Below are 14667 nucleotides of genomic sequence, written 5' to 3' on the forward strand. Positions count from 1 at the left end.
TTTGGTGGCATCATGTTCAACATATAAAAATGGATTCAGAATTACAATAGGGGGACTATTCCAGAGGACTGTAAAAATAAAATTTATTTTATATAAAAAAATATTGGCTAATTCTTACATAATGAGCAGCAATCAGGCTAAAACTTCCCTCCCATTAGAACATTTTGAGCGCATATTGACTGAAGAATTACAACCATTTTAAAAGAACCACACTGGCTGCCAATAAGTTTCTGGGTGAAATACAAAGTGCTGGTTATTACCTATAAAGCCCTGAACGGATTGGGTACAAAGTATTTAAGAGAATGTTTTTGTCTTCATGGACCCTGCTGAACCCAGGGGAGGTTTGGCTGCAGTTGCCACAGTCTGGTTGGTGGTGACTGGGCCTTTTCTAGGGTTGCTCTGGGATTTTGCAACGCGTTCCCTAACAAAATGAGAGCCTCCTCTTCTCTGAGATGTTTTTAAGAAAAATCTGAAAACATATTTATTTAATCAGGCTTTCAATTTGTATTTTTAAAGTTTTAAGTTTTAGAGTTTTTATCTCTATTTTAGAATGGTTAAATTCTAAACATTAGAAACATTAAAACATTAACACATGTTTTTAATATTGTGTTTTAAATTGTAAACTGCCCAGATATATTTTTGGGAGGGCAGTATAGAAAGTGCTAAACTAACTAACTAACTAACTAATATTGATTTATCTTATTCCTCTGCTGCTCCCTATGTCCTCCAAAATGTCCCTGAAAGCAAAGGGACCTTCAGCGACATAAATTAGGAGCAGCAGAAGAAAGGGGGATCAGAAAAATATTATCATGAATGTGAAACATTCCAAAGCTAAGAGAGTATTAATCTCAATATATGTTCTTGCATGGAAGAGTTGTGGAAAATGACATTTCACAAATTTAAAATCTATATGGGTTTTACAGAAAGGTTCTATCACCTGAATACTAGATTCCTGCCTCCTTCTGCTGCTCATTGACTTTTTCTGTATAATCCATTCAAATGGTCATTCTGACATAATACCATCTATATCACATCACTTGTATTTCTCTCATCATCATCATCACCACACTTTTCAATGAAAGAGTTCTCAAAGTGGTTTATATAGAAAAAAGAGTAATAATAAGACGGTTGCTCACAGTCTTAAAAGAAACACAAGGCAGATACCTGCAACAGCCACTGAAGGGATGCTGTGTTGGGGTTGAACAGGGAAAGTTGCTTTCCCCCTGCTAAAAATAAGGGAATCACCATTTTGAAATTTATCTCTTTGCTCAGAAGAGAAAGCAGAAAGTTTGGTCTATGACAGGAAAAACATGTTGAGTCAGCTTTTAGCAAAATCCTGATTCTGTTAAAAATAGTGTGAAAATACTACCCACTCACTCATAATTTGGGGAGGCAAAGACAGCTGCAGAGAAAGGGTTGGGTGGGGGATCAGTGAAAACCATGCTCCCTGTGTGATGGGAGGAGAGGAGAGCTGGTCTTGTGGTAGCAAGCATGTCTTGTCCCCTTAGCTAAGCAGGGTCTGCCCTGTTTGCTTATGAATGGGAGACTAGAACTGTGAGCACTGTAAGATATTCCCCTCAGGGGATGGAGCTGCTCTAGACCAATGGCCTGACTCAGTATATGGCATCTTTCCATGTTCCTAAGTTCATTGGCATGGCGCTAGTGTGGATATCAGCCACTGACTTGAAGAGGTTCAGTTTTAGTAAAGGGTTCCTCTTCCTCAGATTCAAAGTTCCCTCACCCAGAAGTAAGTTAAATAGTTAGAATGGCATAAATATTGGAGTTGTGTGTGTGTTTTTAAGACTCTCTTATAAGTTGTTCATTGCCTTTCCCCAGCCTCCAACCCCCCCCCCCCCCCTGCATCCCCTTCTGGGCCTACAGTGGTATCAAATTATCTCTTTTGAAATGGTTCTCCGTCAGAAATAACATATTAAAATAATAGTTAGCCAAGGAATGCACAGTTCAACAAAGTGTTTATAATTTATTTTCTTAAACGTATTTTCTATGCTTGTCATTGCCCTCTGCCACTTTATCTTCCTCTGTTATTGTATTCAAAACAGTTTAAGCCTCCTCTTCAGTCAGCAAGACTCCTCAAGTGGCTTACGTCTTAAACTTCAATAAGATTGGCAGGCTTATATTGAATTTGATACACATATGTGCACATGTGTGTGTAGGCGCGCACACACACATGCAGACGTCTTTTGACACCAAATTATAGTCTTACCAAGCGGTCATGAGGGTGAAGACTGCAGTAGCTACTGGACTGTGGAATATGAGAAGAATTGCCCAGCATTCCGCCATAACCAGGCTGATTCATCCCACTGGAGGAGCTCCACGGATCACTGCTATGATGGCCGTCTATAAAACAGAAAGAAATATACAGCTTCTCTGAAGGCTTAGTTATCTAACATTCTGATGTTGTGTTGCCAGTAAATGTTAAAATTAGCATTCTAATAGGGTTTGATGAACACCTAATGTGTCACTGTGTTGGATAACGGTTTACATTAAAAGACAGCAATCACAAATGGGAAGCCATGTATCACCCTTTTGACTCCTAAGGGCCACACCAATTTTATATTCATGATTAAATGTTCATGATAAAAATATGAACATAATATTCACGTTTATGATTAAAAGGTTTGTTAAACTGAACAGCAATGACATTTCTCAAATCACTGCAAATTAATCAACAGATCAGCATATATGCAACAAGTATTGTTGCATATATGACTATCTCCTCAATTGGCAGAAGTCGTGGGTGAAGTCGAAGCTTGGTGCCGGGAGTTCCTGGCTCTTAGGGAACACATTTGTTCCCTCGAAGCCAAGGTGGCTGACCTGGAAAAGCTCAAAAGAGGTATGCGGATGAGCACTTCAGGGATGTGATAGATGCATCCCATTCCAAGGCTGATCACTCCTCTGCTGTGAATGGAGGTTTCGGGGGACATCAATCCAAGGAAGAGGAAAATGCTCCCTTAGAAGGGACCCCTTCTGTGGATGATGAGCCCATATCCTCTAGCACAGGGTATACGCCTCCAGGGGGTTAGGGCTTCCTAGTAGTGGGCAATTTGATCATTAGGAGTAGAGGGAGATGGGTCTGTGACCCATGTGTAGAATGCACGGTGACTTGCTGCCTGGTGTGAAGTTGCAGACATCATGCAGCAGCTAGATAGGTTGTTGGGTAGTGCTGGGGAGGAGCCAGCTGTCGTGGTGCACATCGGCACTGACAACATTGGGAATGTAGTCGGGAGGTCCAGGAAGCCAAATCTAGGCTGATAAGTTGCATACTGAAGTCCAGGACTGCCAAGGTAGCATTCTCAGAAATGCTGCCTGTTCCATGCACAGGGCCAGAGAGACAGGCAGAGCTGAGGGGTTTCAATGTGTGGATGAGACGGTGGTGCCAGGAGGAGGGATATAAGGCACTGATATACATTTTGGGACAAGACAAGCCTGTACAAAAGGGACGTGTTCCAAATGGAACCAGACTGTTGTCGCGTTTAAGATGAGGCCTGGGGGATAGCTGACAGGAGCTGGACAGTATCCGGTTTGGCAAATGCCATCTGTTAAGGTGTGAGGGTGTAAATGTTTCAGATAAACCAGAAGGGGACATAGAAGAATCAGGTAAAGAGCAGGCAGAAGGATGTGCTAGCTGGTTAAAGAAATCAAATGGCCATAAGAAAGATAGCATATACCAGGTAAGAGATTCAGTGTATAGGTGCTTATATGCCAATGCCAGAAGCCTCCAAGCCAAGATAGGCAAGTTGGAGTGCTTGGTTGCTCATGAAAACATAGATATAGTGGGCATAATGGAAACATGGTGGAACAAAGAGAACACTGTGGGACACTGTTATTCCTGGATATAAACTCTATAAAAAAGGACATGGAGTGGCAAATTGGAGGAGTAGCAGCACTGTATGTTAAAGAAGGGATAGAATCTTACAAGCTAGAAAAACTAGGGAGACAGGGGTCCTCCACAGAAATTCTGTGCATGACAATACAAGGCCTGAAAGGAAATGTGTTACTAGGAATGCCCTCCTGATAAAAATGCTGACAGTGACTGTGAGTTGCAGAAGGAAATCGGGGAAGCGTCAAAGAAAGCCAGAGTTGTAATTTTTAGATTGTGAACTGCCCAGGGACTTGCGTATGGGGCGGTTTAAACATGTGTTGAAAAGGAAAGGAAAGGAAAGGAAAGGAAAGGAAAGGAAAGGAAAGGAAAGGAAAGGAAAGGAAAGGAAAGGAAAGGAAAGGGTGACTTCAATAACCTACATATAGACTGGGAAAGTTCACATTCAAGTAATGACAAAGGAGCCAAATTTCTAGATACTCTGAATGACACTGCCCTAAAATAGTTGGTCATTGAACCAAACAGAGAGAAGGCAACCTTGGATAACAGACTCACTTCACTCCAGAAAGCATGGAGTTTACTTAAAAGCATAGTAATAGAAGCCCAGTTAGAATGTACAGGTGGACCTCCTTATTTGCGGGGGTTCCGTTCCACGGCTATACCGTGGAAATGGAAACTGTAAATAAGGAAGCATTGGTCCCTATGGGATCACAGGGGTTATGTTCCCAGTTGGCCATTCCAGATGAAAATGCCCCCAAATCGGCCGAAAATGGCCAAAAATTGGTTGATTTTCATGGAGGGGGGGCTCCTTACCCGTCTCTGCCGACCCCAAGTCACGTTCTACCCCCAAATGGCTGAAAATCACACTTCTCCCCCATTTTTTTTTAAAAAACAAGAGCTGTTTTGTGTCTCCAAGTCCTATAATGGTGGCCAGAAATGACCTCCTTGGTCATTTGACCTCCACTGTCATTTCCAGCTACTCCCGGCCCGTGGATATGCGAGGTCAACATGTGGGTTGGTTTTTTTAATTTCCCATGTATGCTGATGTCGGGTGTCTTTTCCCCCAACATGGATATGTGAACCGCAAATAATGAATCTGCAAGTAAGGAGGTCCACCTGTATACCAAAAAGGAGGAAAGGTACCATCAACTTCATAAAGATGCTAGCATGGCTAACAAGTGAAGTCAAGGAAGCTATAAAGGGGAAGAATAATTCCTTCTGAAATTGGAAGGCCTGCCCAAATGAAGAGAACAGAAAGGAACACAAACTCTGGCAAAAGAAATACAAGGAGATAATAAGGGAGGCGAAAAGAGAGTATGAGAAACATTTAGCTAAAAGCATCAAGGGGAATAACAAGAACTTCTTTAAATATATCAGAAGGAGGAAATCTGTCAGGGAGGATGTTGGTCTGTTAGATGATGAGGGAGTGAAAGGGATTATTAAGGAGGATATGAAGATTGCAGAGAAGCTAAATGAGTTCGTTGCATCTGTCTTTACGGCAGAGGATACTGAGTGTATACCTGCGCCTGAACTGAGGTTCTCAGAAACAGAGGCTAAAGAACTGAGTCAGACAGAGGTGACGAGATAGGATGTTCTAAACTGTCTGGAAAAATTAAAAATTAACAAATCACTAGGGCCAGACGGCACGCACCAGAGTCCTTAAAGAACTTAAATGTGAAACTGCTGATCCCCTTGCAAAAATATGTAACTTATCCCTACCATCAGGCTCTGTACCAGAGAACTGGAAAGGAGCCAATGTAACACCAATTTTCAAAAAGGGATCCAGGAGCGATCCGGGAAATTACAGGCCAGTTAGCTTAACATATTTGCTGGGCAAATTGATGGAAAGCATTCTCAAAGATAAAATTGTTAAGCATATAGAGGAACAGGCCCTGCTGAAGCAGAACCAGCATGGCTTCTGCAAAGGTAAATCTTGCCTCACGAACCTTTTGGAGTTCTTTGAGAAAGACAGCAGGTGTGTGGATAAAGGTGATCCAGTTGACAAAGTATACCTGGACTTTCAAAAAGTTTTCGACAAAGTTCCTCATCAAAGACTCTTGGAAAAACCTAGCAGTCATGGCATAAGGGGATAGGTTCATGTATGGATTGGTAACTGGCTGAAGGACAGGAAACAGAAGGAAAGTATAAATGGACAGTTCTCTAAATGGAGGAAATAAGAAGTGGGGTCCCCCAGGGATCTGTACTGGGGCCAGTGCTTTTTAATGTATTCGTAAGTGATCTAGAAGTTGGGGTAAGCAGCAAGGTGGCCAAATTTGCAAATGACACCACACTATTTTGGTAGTGAAATCCAAAATAGATTGTATGGTGCTCCAAAAGGATCTCTCCAAACTGGGGGAGTGGGAAACAAAACGGCAGATGTGGTTCAATGTCAGCAAGTAAAGTGATGAATATTGGGGCAAAAAACTCCAAATTCAAATATACACTAATGGGCTCTGAGCTGTCAGAGAATGACCAGACTTGGGGTCGTGGTGGACAGCTTGTTGAAAGTGTCAGTGTGTGGCAGCTTGAAAAAGGTCAATAACATGCTTGGAATAATTAGGAGGGGGATTGAAAATAAAACTGCTAATATCATAATGCCCTTATACAAATCTATGGTGCAGCCACATTTGGAGAACTGTATACAGTTCTGGTCACCATACCTCAAAAAGGACATTATAGAACTGGAGGAGGCGCAGAAGAGGGCAACCAAGATGATCAGAGGCCTAGAGCACCTTCAAGGCTACAACCTGGGGCTTTTTAGTTTAGAAGAAATATAATGGAGAGGCGACATGAGAGAGGTCTATAAAATTATGTATGTTGTGGACAGAGAGAAAATCGTCTCCCTCTTGCTGAACACTAGAATGAGGGGTCGTCTCATGAAACTGATTAGTAAGAAATTTAGGACCACCATATGCAGTACTTTTTCACACAATGCATAATTAACCTAAGGAATTCTCTGCCACAAGATATGGTGACATTCACCAGCCTGGATAGTTTTAAGAAGGGCTTAGATAAATTTATGGAGGACAAGTCTATCAATGGCTACAAGTCTGAGAGCTCTAGGCCACTTCCAGCCTCAGGGCAAGATGCTTTTCAATACCAGTTGTAGGGGAGAAACAACAGGTGAGATGGCACCTCAGCTCTTGCCTGTGAGCTTCCCAGAGGCATCTGGTGGGCACTCTGTGAAACAAGATGCTGGACTAGATGGGCCTGATGCAGCAGGGCTGTCCTTATGTTTATTTCTTATGTGCAAAGTTTTCCCTAAAGTTGTGCTAGTTTTATCCAAACCCTGCATACCTATGCCCTACATTGTTATACATCTCTGCTAGGGCAAAATGTGAGACTTTTAGAGCTCTTATGCAGAACCCCACTTAATGTGATGTGCATAAAATAAAATTTGGTTTCCGTGTTTAATGGAAATGGACTGGAGATTTTTTTGTCCCCTTGTATAAACACAGAAAATATGTTGACCATAGGATTTTTGCCTTGTCACTGGGCATCCTACTTCAAATCAGTTTGTTACTACATCAAATATTAATGAGTTACTAGCCAACCCGCACAGAGCATCTGTGCACTCTTAGGGGGCGTGCTGTTCCCCACCCTCCAGCCAAACTCTCTTTTGCCCCCTCCCCCTGCCCCCTCCCCCACTCTCTTGCCCCATCCCCTCCCTCCTGCCCGACTCTCTCTTGCCACCTCCCCTCCCTCCCTCCCTCTCGCCCCCTCCCTCTTGCCCCACTCTCTCTTGCCCCTCCCCCTCCCTCCTGCCCCCCTCTCTTTGTCCCCTCTCCCTCCCTCCTGCCCCACTCTCTTTGCCTCCTCTCCTGCCCCACTCTCTTTGCCCCCCTCCCCCCCTCCAGCCCCCTCCCCCACTCTCTTCTTACCGGGGTGACGGCGGGCCGAAAAGTTTCCCTCCCATCCCGGCCTTTGATGCTTCCTGCCTCCGGCGGCCAGGCCAGGCCTGGCCGCCACCTCTTCCATATCTTGGATGGCCAGACCATCCCACCGCCTCCGCCTCCCACTTGGTTGGGCTGCCGCTTCTCATACCTGGGACAGCCTGGCCAGGTCAGGCCAGGACGTCCCACCGCCTCTGCCTCCCACTTGGTCAGGTTGCTGCTGCCTCTCATACCTGGGACGGCCTGGCCAGGCCAGGCCACCCCACCACCTCCCGCCAGGTCGGGCCGCTGCCCCCTCTTCCGTACCTTGGACGGCCTGGCCTGGACAGGACAGGCCACCCCGCCACTGCCGCCTCCTAGCAGCCACCCAAGGCCACCTCCTCTGGCCGTTTTGCGGCCCACTCACACCGCCACCATTTTTTATTCCCCCTCAACTCTCGCTGGGCCCAGGAACTCTCGCAATGTGTCACGAGAGTTCTGCCGCCAAACTCAGTACACGCACCGGCTAAGAGAATTAATTAGATAGATAGATAGATAGATAGATAGATAGATAGATAGATAGACAGATAGATACGTACATATGAAACTGCCTTAAACTGGGACAGACCACTGGTCCATCTCGCTCAGTATTCTCTGCAGTAACTCTCCAGGAATTTAGATAGGGCTCTTTCTCAGCCCTACCTAGAGATGCTAGGGATAGAACCTGGGATTTTCTGCATGGGCAGCATACCCTTTACCACTGAGCTACAGCCCCACCCCCAGGCTTGGACAGAATATGGAAGGTCATAGTCTTGGATGGGATATGCAAGGCATGCACAAACCCCACATACCTTCTAAAGCCTTTTTAACTGGGCAAAGAGGCACCTTCAAAAGTAGTGGCTCTCTCTTATTTAGCAAGGGGAGAGCAACTGTCCCTATTCCACCCAGCATAGTGTCCCTCCAGCAACTGTTGCTGGTGTCTTCCTTGTGTTTCTTTTGAGATCATGAGCTCCTTTGAGACAGGCAACCTTCTTCTCATTCCTTTTACTATGTAAACTGCTTTATGAACTGCTTTGTTAAAAGCAACAGATAAATATTTGAAATAACAGGCTGGGGGTGGCGGGACACAGGGCTCTGTTGAGCTTATGTGATGTACTCATGCCCCATGTACTCATGCCCCGTGGTGGACTGCAATGTACCTGTCTATTAAATACATAGAAGATTATATACTTTTTATGGAAACTCTTGGAGGCCACTGACACAACCAAAATAGTGGCAGGGAGGGCAGGTGCGGTGGGAGGGGGAGGCAGGGGTGGGCATACCTGTCCCTCCGAAAATCGGTAATGTCTTCCTGGGCATGCCATTGCGCTTCCACACAACCTGCACTGCTCCATGCAGCACAGATCTCTGGAGGCCGGGACTCATTTTCCTGACCTCCAGGAGTCAGGAGTTCTAGGTGCCTGACTCTGTGTATGCTTGGGCTATATGTAGCCCATAAGGGTGTGCATGGAACCGGCTGGCCTGGTTCAGTTCGTGTCCGGACTGGACTCGAACCAGACCAGGCCAGTTTGGTCCGGCACTCCCTCGAACCCCCTCCCCCGGTTTGGGGGAGGGGGTTTCACAGTGTGTGTGTGTGTGTATATATGTATATGTATGCACATATATATATATATATATATTCCCTGTGGACACCCCCCCCCCCCGGATATAAAATATATTTTCTCTCTCTCTCTCTGGAGGAGTTGTTGGAGACGGAGGTGGGGAGGAGTCTGTGGAGGTTCCCCCTCCCCCCACCAGCCTCCCTTACAGCCCAAATTGGGCCATTCGGCTGGCTTTTCGGCCCTTCCCCCTCTAGCGTGGTGGCCATTTTGGAGGCTGTCGCGCTTGCACAATTGGACTCTGGTGACCTCGCAGAGGACTCTAAGGGAGGCCGGTGGGTAGGGGGGAACCTCCACGGACTCCCCCGCCGCCTCCAACAACTCCCCCAAAGGGGGTAAGGTTAAAAAAAAAAGGCACGTGAACCCCCGAACAGTCGGGGGGTGTTCAGTCTGGGGTTGGACCGAACAGGGGATGGTTCGGTTTGTCACCAAACCGTTGAACTAGACAGGTTCGATATCGAACATGTTTGATGTGAAACCTGTCTGCACATCCCTAGTAGCCCAAGCATATTCATGAACCCAGCTCTGGGGTTAAGGGTGCACTCACACCCTTAAACCCTGGCTAAAGGCCGGGGTTTTAAGTCGGGCTGCCCGTGAGGACAGCACCAGGATCAGGCTCCTTCCTGGCAGTGAACACAGGCAGCCAAACCCAGGCTGGGCTGCCCCAGCCTGGGTTTGGCTGCTTGTGTGCACAGCCTCTTAGTATCAGTTTTTCTTAATGAAGCCAACTAGACAAATGTTAACATATGAATGGACGCATAATGAGATATCTTTGAAGTCCAGTGCCTTCTCCCATCATCTCTCCGATCAACAGGGAAGGCTGAATAACTTGCAGAACATAAAGAGAGTAAATGCATATAGTTATGGTGGTGAATTATGTTTAAATATGCCTTGTGTCAAGGAGTACTTTCTTTGTCCTTACTTCAACCAACTTTACTGGGCGACTTCAAGGTAAAACTGAAAGAGTGAAAAATTCCTCTCTGTCTACTCTCTCCAATGGATTAGTTTTATTAATATCCGCAGTTGTTGGGAATAATGATTTCAGGTGAAAGCTTGAAACATTTGACCCCATCCACTGAAGGAGGGGTGGAGGCAGATAAACAGAGCTTTATGTTCACAAAGAGATATACTACCAAGTAGCACTCTCTACTGCTAAGGAAATGGGGCAATCACTGTTGGCAGGTGAGAGTTCTATGCATGCAGCGGCCTATCTGGGGACTAGGGCACATATACTGGCAGTGAATGGGCATAGAGAGTACGGATGTGCAAGAACCAGTTTGATCCAAACCAATCCACTGTGAACCGAGGCGGTTTGAGTGGTTCGACCGCAAACTGGACTGCCCTTTAGGAAGGGGGGCCAGTCTGAGACCGAACCAAACCAAACCTGGTTCGAAGTGAAGTGGTTCGAAGGCCAGTGAGAACGGTGCCTGGGGTGGGGAGTGAGAGGAACTTTTAAAACTAATTTAGGAGATCCTTACTGGCACTCTAATCACCTTAAGTGGCACAGTGGGGAAATGCAAGACTAACAAGCAGAAGGTTGAATCCCCGCTGGTACTATATTGGGCAGCAGCGATATAGGAAGATGCTGAAAGGCATCGTCTCATAATGCACAGGAGGAGGCAATGGTAAACCCCTCCTGTATTCTACCAAAGAAAACTGCAGGGCTCTGTGGGCACCAGGAATCAAAATCGACTTGACAGCACACTTTACCTTTTACTGGCACTCTAAGCAGTTTCCAGATGCAGCAGCACTCCCCCCAGCAGCCTGCATGGTGTTGGCGCAGCTCTAGCACTCACCTGGCCTCCACGCATGCATCTCCTCCACATGTGTGGAGCCAGGTGAGTGCCAGAGCTGCACCACCACCATGTGGTGGTACTGCTGGTAAGGACCTACCACATTACTTTTAAAGGTACTTTTTGCTGCCCCTCTGGCACCGCCCTCACTGGCCCTTGAACTGCTGAACTGGTTCAAGCTGGTTCAACTGAACCAACCAGCCCAGCCAGTCCGTGCAAATGAACTGTTTCAAGGACCCATGGTTTAGTCCAAATTCAGACCGAACCACCAAAATTGGTCTGTGCACACCCCTAATAGAGAGAGAGGCCTTAATGAAATTAAAGGTGATGCTTATCCTATTATCTTAGGCTCCCAACCATAAACATTTGGAAACAGCAGCAAAGTGACACCTAATTTTGTACCTGTGAGGTCATTCACACAAGCAAAAACTGTGATCTAACCAGGCTTAGGAGCTGTGTGTGCCCCCAATTTTCAGTTGTGTGGAAGCAAGGTGAGAGGAAAATTTGGGTAGAAGGGGTTGTGTGGAAGTGAGGTAGGAGGAAAAGCTACCCAAGTTTTTCTCCTACCTTGCTTCCACACAATCACTTCTATCCAGGTTTTTTCTCCTGCTTCCACGCAACCAAAAACTGGGAGCACACACAGCTCCCAAACCTGGGTATAACACAGTTTTTGATTGTATGAATGACCTTGGTGAACCCATTTTGGGCAATAAAAAAGTTTAAAAAAATTAAAACAGCACTTCGAATGCATATAATAATTACTGTCTGAAGTGGCCTTGTTTTGTCTTAACAACAAATGTTTGATCTGCCACTATATATGCAATATATTATACCCATTTTCCAAATGGGGAATCAAATATTTCATTTTATATCCTGATGAAAACCTGCCTTCTTTTTATGATGAACACTGAGCTCAGGTATTCTGAATCCAAGCTCAACACACTACCCACTGGTTCTCAAAGTGTGTACACAGCAAAACGACTTTCAACCGCACCATCATACCTTGCATGAAGAAGGAACTAGGAAAAGTGCTGGCTGCTGGTTTTGAGGATGGATAGCCTGGTGAATCCCGATTGTAGTCAGCAGTGCTTGCAGAAGGGGCATAGACCTATATGGAGAAGGAGAGAGAAAGAAATGCATGTAATATGCTTCCAAGAATGACTGAAGTATGTAAGGAAAAACCACATTTATAAAGAAAGGGGTAAAATAAATGATCATGCTTGCACTTTATTCAGTACATTTAAGTTATAATATTACAAAATGCACTTATTTTAAAAAAAGAAATGGGGTGGGTGACCCCTAAACTCTAGCTGTTTATAAAGCAGGATGTCTGAGTGTTTTAATTCTTGTGGGGTACCACTTCAGGTGGGCTCACATAAGTGAAAGCTAATGTCATCCATAGAGAAAACTAGCATGTCTGGAAAAAAGGACAGGTTAGGGACCTTCTTCCCGACATATCATTTTTAATGTTGAGGGATTTCCCACTGCCATATGGAGAAGGATTTAATCAATGAGTCCACACATGCAGTCTGAAGTAGTAGAAGTGTTATCAATTCAGTGAGAACCAGAACTGAAACTGGTGTGGCAGACCTCTTGTTGGGTACAGGACATGTGGCAGGGAGCAAGGAGAGTGGAGACAAGTTGTTGAGAATGACAGCTACCTAACCCTGGCAGTAAATGTGACTGTTACACATAGTAAACTGAAACACAGAAAGAGGAAGCAGAGGGAATCAGTAAATGCCAGGGCTGCTCAACTTTGGCCTTTCTGCAGATGTTGGCCTACAACTCTCATAATCCCTGGCTATGGGCCACTGTGGCTGGGGATTATGGGAGTTGTAGCCCAAAAACAGCCTACATTGGGGAGCTGATGTTGAGCAGCCCTGGTATACGCTGCTGTGCAAAAAGTGGTATTCCAAGGTATGGTGATCTGTACATACTATATGAAGATAGTCAAATGAGACTGAGCCTCTAAAATTGAGGGACACGGATACACACTGCTGTAATGAATTATATCTACCATAGTTGGTTTTAAACACTTTGGGCAACATGTTGATAGAGCTGTAATATCACAGAACTTAAGATAATTTTAAAAACTCTTACAACTGCTATAGTGTGTAGAAATATGCAGATTTCATACATTTAAAAGAAGAAAAATGAAAGGAGGGCAGGAAACCAGCCCTTTGTTCCCACAACTGAACAATGAACTGTAGCAAGCTGCACTCTCAAGAGTACTGAACATTCTAAACATATCCCGGGATACTAAACTCCTATGATCTTTGCTCTTTGTTGAGAAGCTTGAAAGAACCATTAAAAATCAAGACCACCAACGCAGCATGCGTGCACTTTAGGGGGAAAAAACCCTCTTTTTAGTACTTAGCATATTTGTATGTGCAATAAACTTAGCAAGCATGCCAAAAACCTAATTTGCTTAACATTTGTTTACTAATACAACAGAAATTCTTCTAACCATTTCTTCACAAGGGATAAAAACAATCTCTCATTTTCTTGCTTTGAACAACATTCATTTAGAAATGCTTAGACATATAAAACATGTAGTTTAATAGAGAGGGATTTTAATTTTTAAAATTGTGTTTTACTCCAATACATATATGCAGATACCTATATATTTAAAATACATGCTTCTGTTTTTAAAAACTCCCCACTCCAGATGGTCAGGAAGACCAAAACATTCCTATCATCTTGATGAAAATGGATACCTTCCTGCCTCCATTTTGAAGCAGGCAGGCAGATCAAAAATTTGGCAGTGAGCCTACTCTGACATTAACAGGTCACAGCAAAAGGGAAGAAATTCACCAATACAACACAACAGCAAGCAAGAATGGGACACAAAAGGAAAAAAATGCACCCACAAATATTATATCTTTCCTAAGAACAAACACCATAGCAAGAAGATCAGTGTTAATAGTAACAGCAATTAATGACTAGTTTCTCCTGAACAAGAACAATCTGAGTAAAGATATTACACCTCATTGTAAACCATCTTGTAAAGAGATTTCTCAGTCTGCATGCATTTTAATATATGAAGATTTGCCAGGTTTAAAAGTCCTGTTTAAAGACCTGTGGTTTAAAAAAAATGAAAATCTGTAAAAGAATACTCTCCCACAGAAAGAAAAACCAGAGACACCAAAGGCGGACGAGAGAAGTTGATGATGTCATATTTAATGTTTTATCCATTATGTTTTTGTCAATTATTTATTAAGTGGCTTTATTATGTACATGAGCCCAGGGGCCATCCAGCCTATTTTAGAACTAGAAGTGCTACTATTATAATCACTACTGTGGGTAAAAGAGTGATTGCAACACGCAGAGCACCCCACTGCCAATATAATTCCCTGAACCCAACTCAAATTCCCTTCCTGATCCAATTTAAAATCATACCAATCAGAAAGACATCTTATTTGGGCTAAACAGAACAGCTGGACATGCTTCAGACTCAGATATTCTTTCTTGTTTCCAAACGGAGGAAACACCATTTCCTGAAA

At 44.3% G+C, this 14667-nt stretch overlaps 1 protein-coding gene across 27 annotated transcripts in view; it reads right to left on the minus strand.

The window, feature by feature from the left end:
* The window catches only part of TCF4 (transcription factor 4), a 515439-nt gene that overhangs the window by 66110 nt on the left and 434662 nt on the right, over positions 1–14667 (minus strand). For all 27 annotated transcript variants that reach the window (XR_008314851.1, XM_053289328.1, XM_053289336.1 and 24 more), the window contains 2 exons: positions 12167–12272; positions 2225–2358 (listed from right to left, as the gene is read on the minus strand). Coding sequence is in view for 26 of the 27 variants with exons in the window: in XM_053289328.1 (XP_053145303.1) it covers positions 2225–2358; positions 12167–12272 (240 nt within the window). In the remaining variant the exon portion in view is untranslated. The remainder of the gene's footprint in view (positions 1–2224; positions 2359–12166; positions 12273–14667) is intronic.

This window comes from Hemicordylus capensis, chromosome 2 (genome assembly GCF_027244095.1).
Source record: "Hemicordylus capensis ecotype Gifberg chromosome 2, rHemCap1.1.pri, whole genome shotgun sequence".
Taxonomy (NCBI): Eukaryota; Metazoa; Chordata; class Lepidosauria; order Squamata; family Cordylidae; genus Hemicordylus; species Hemicordylus capensis.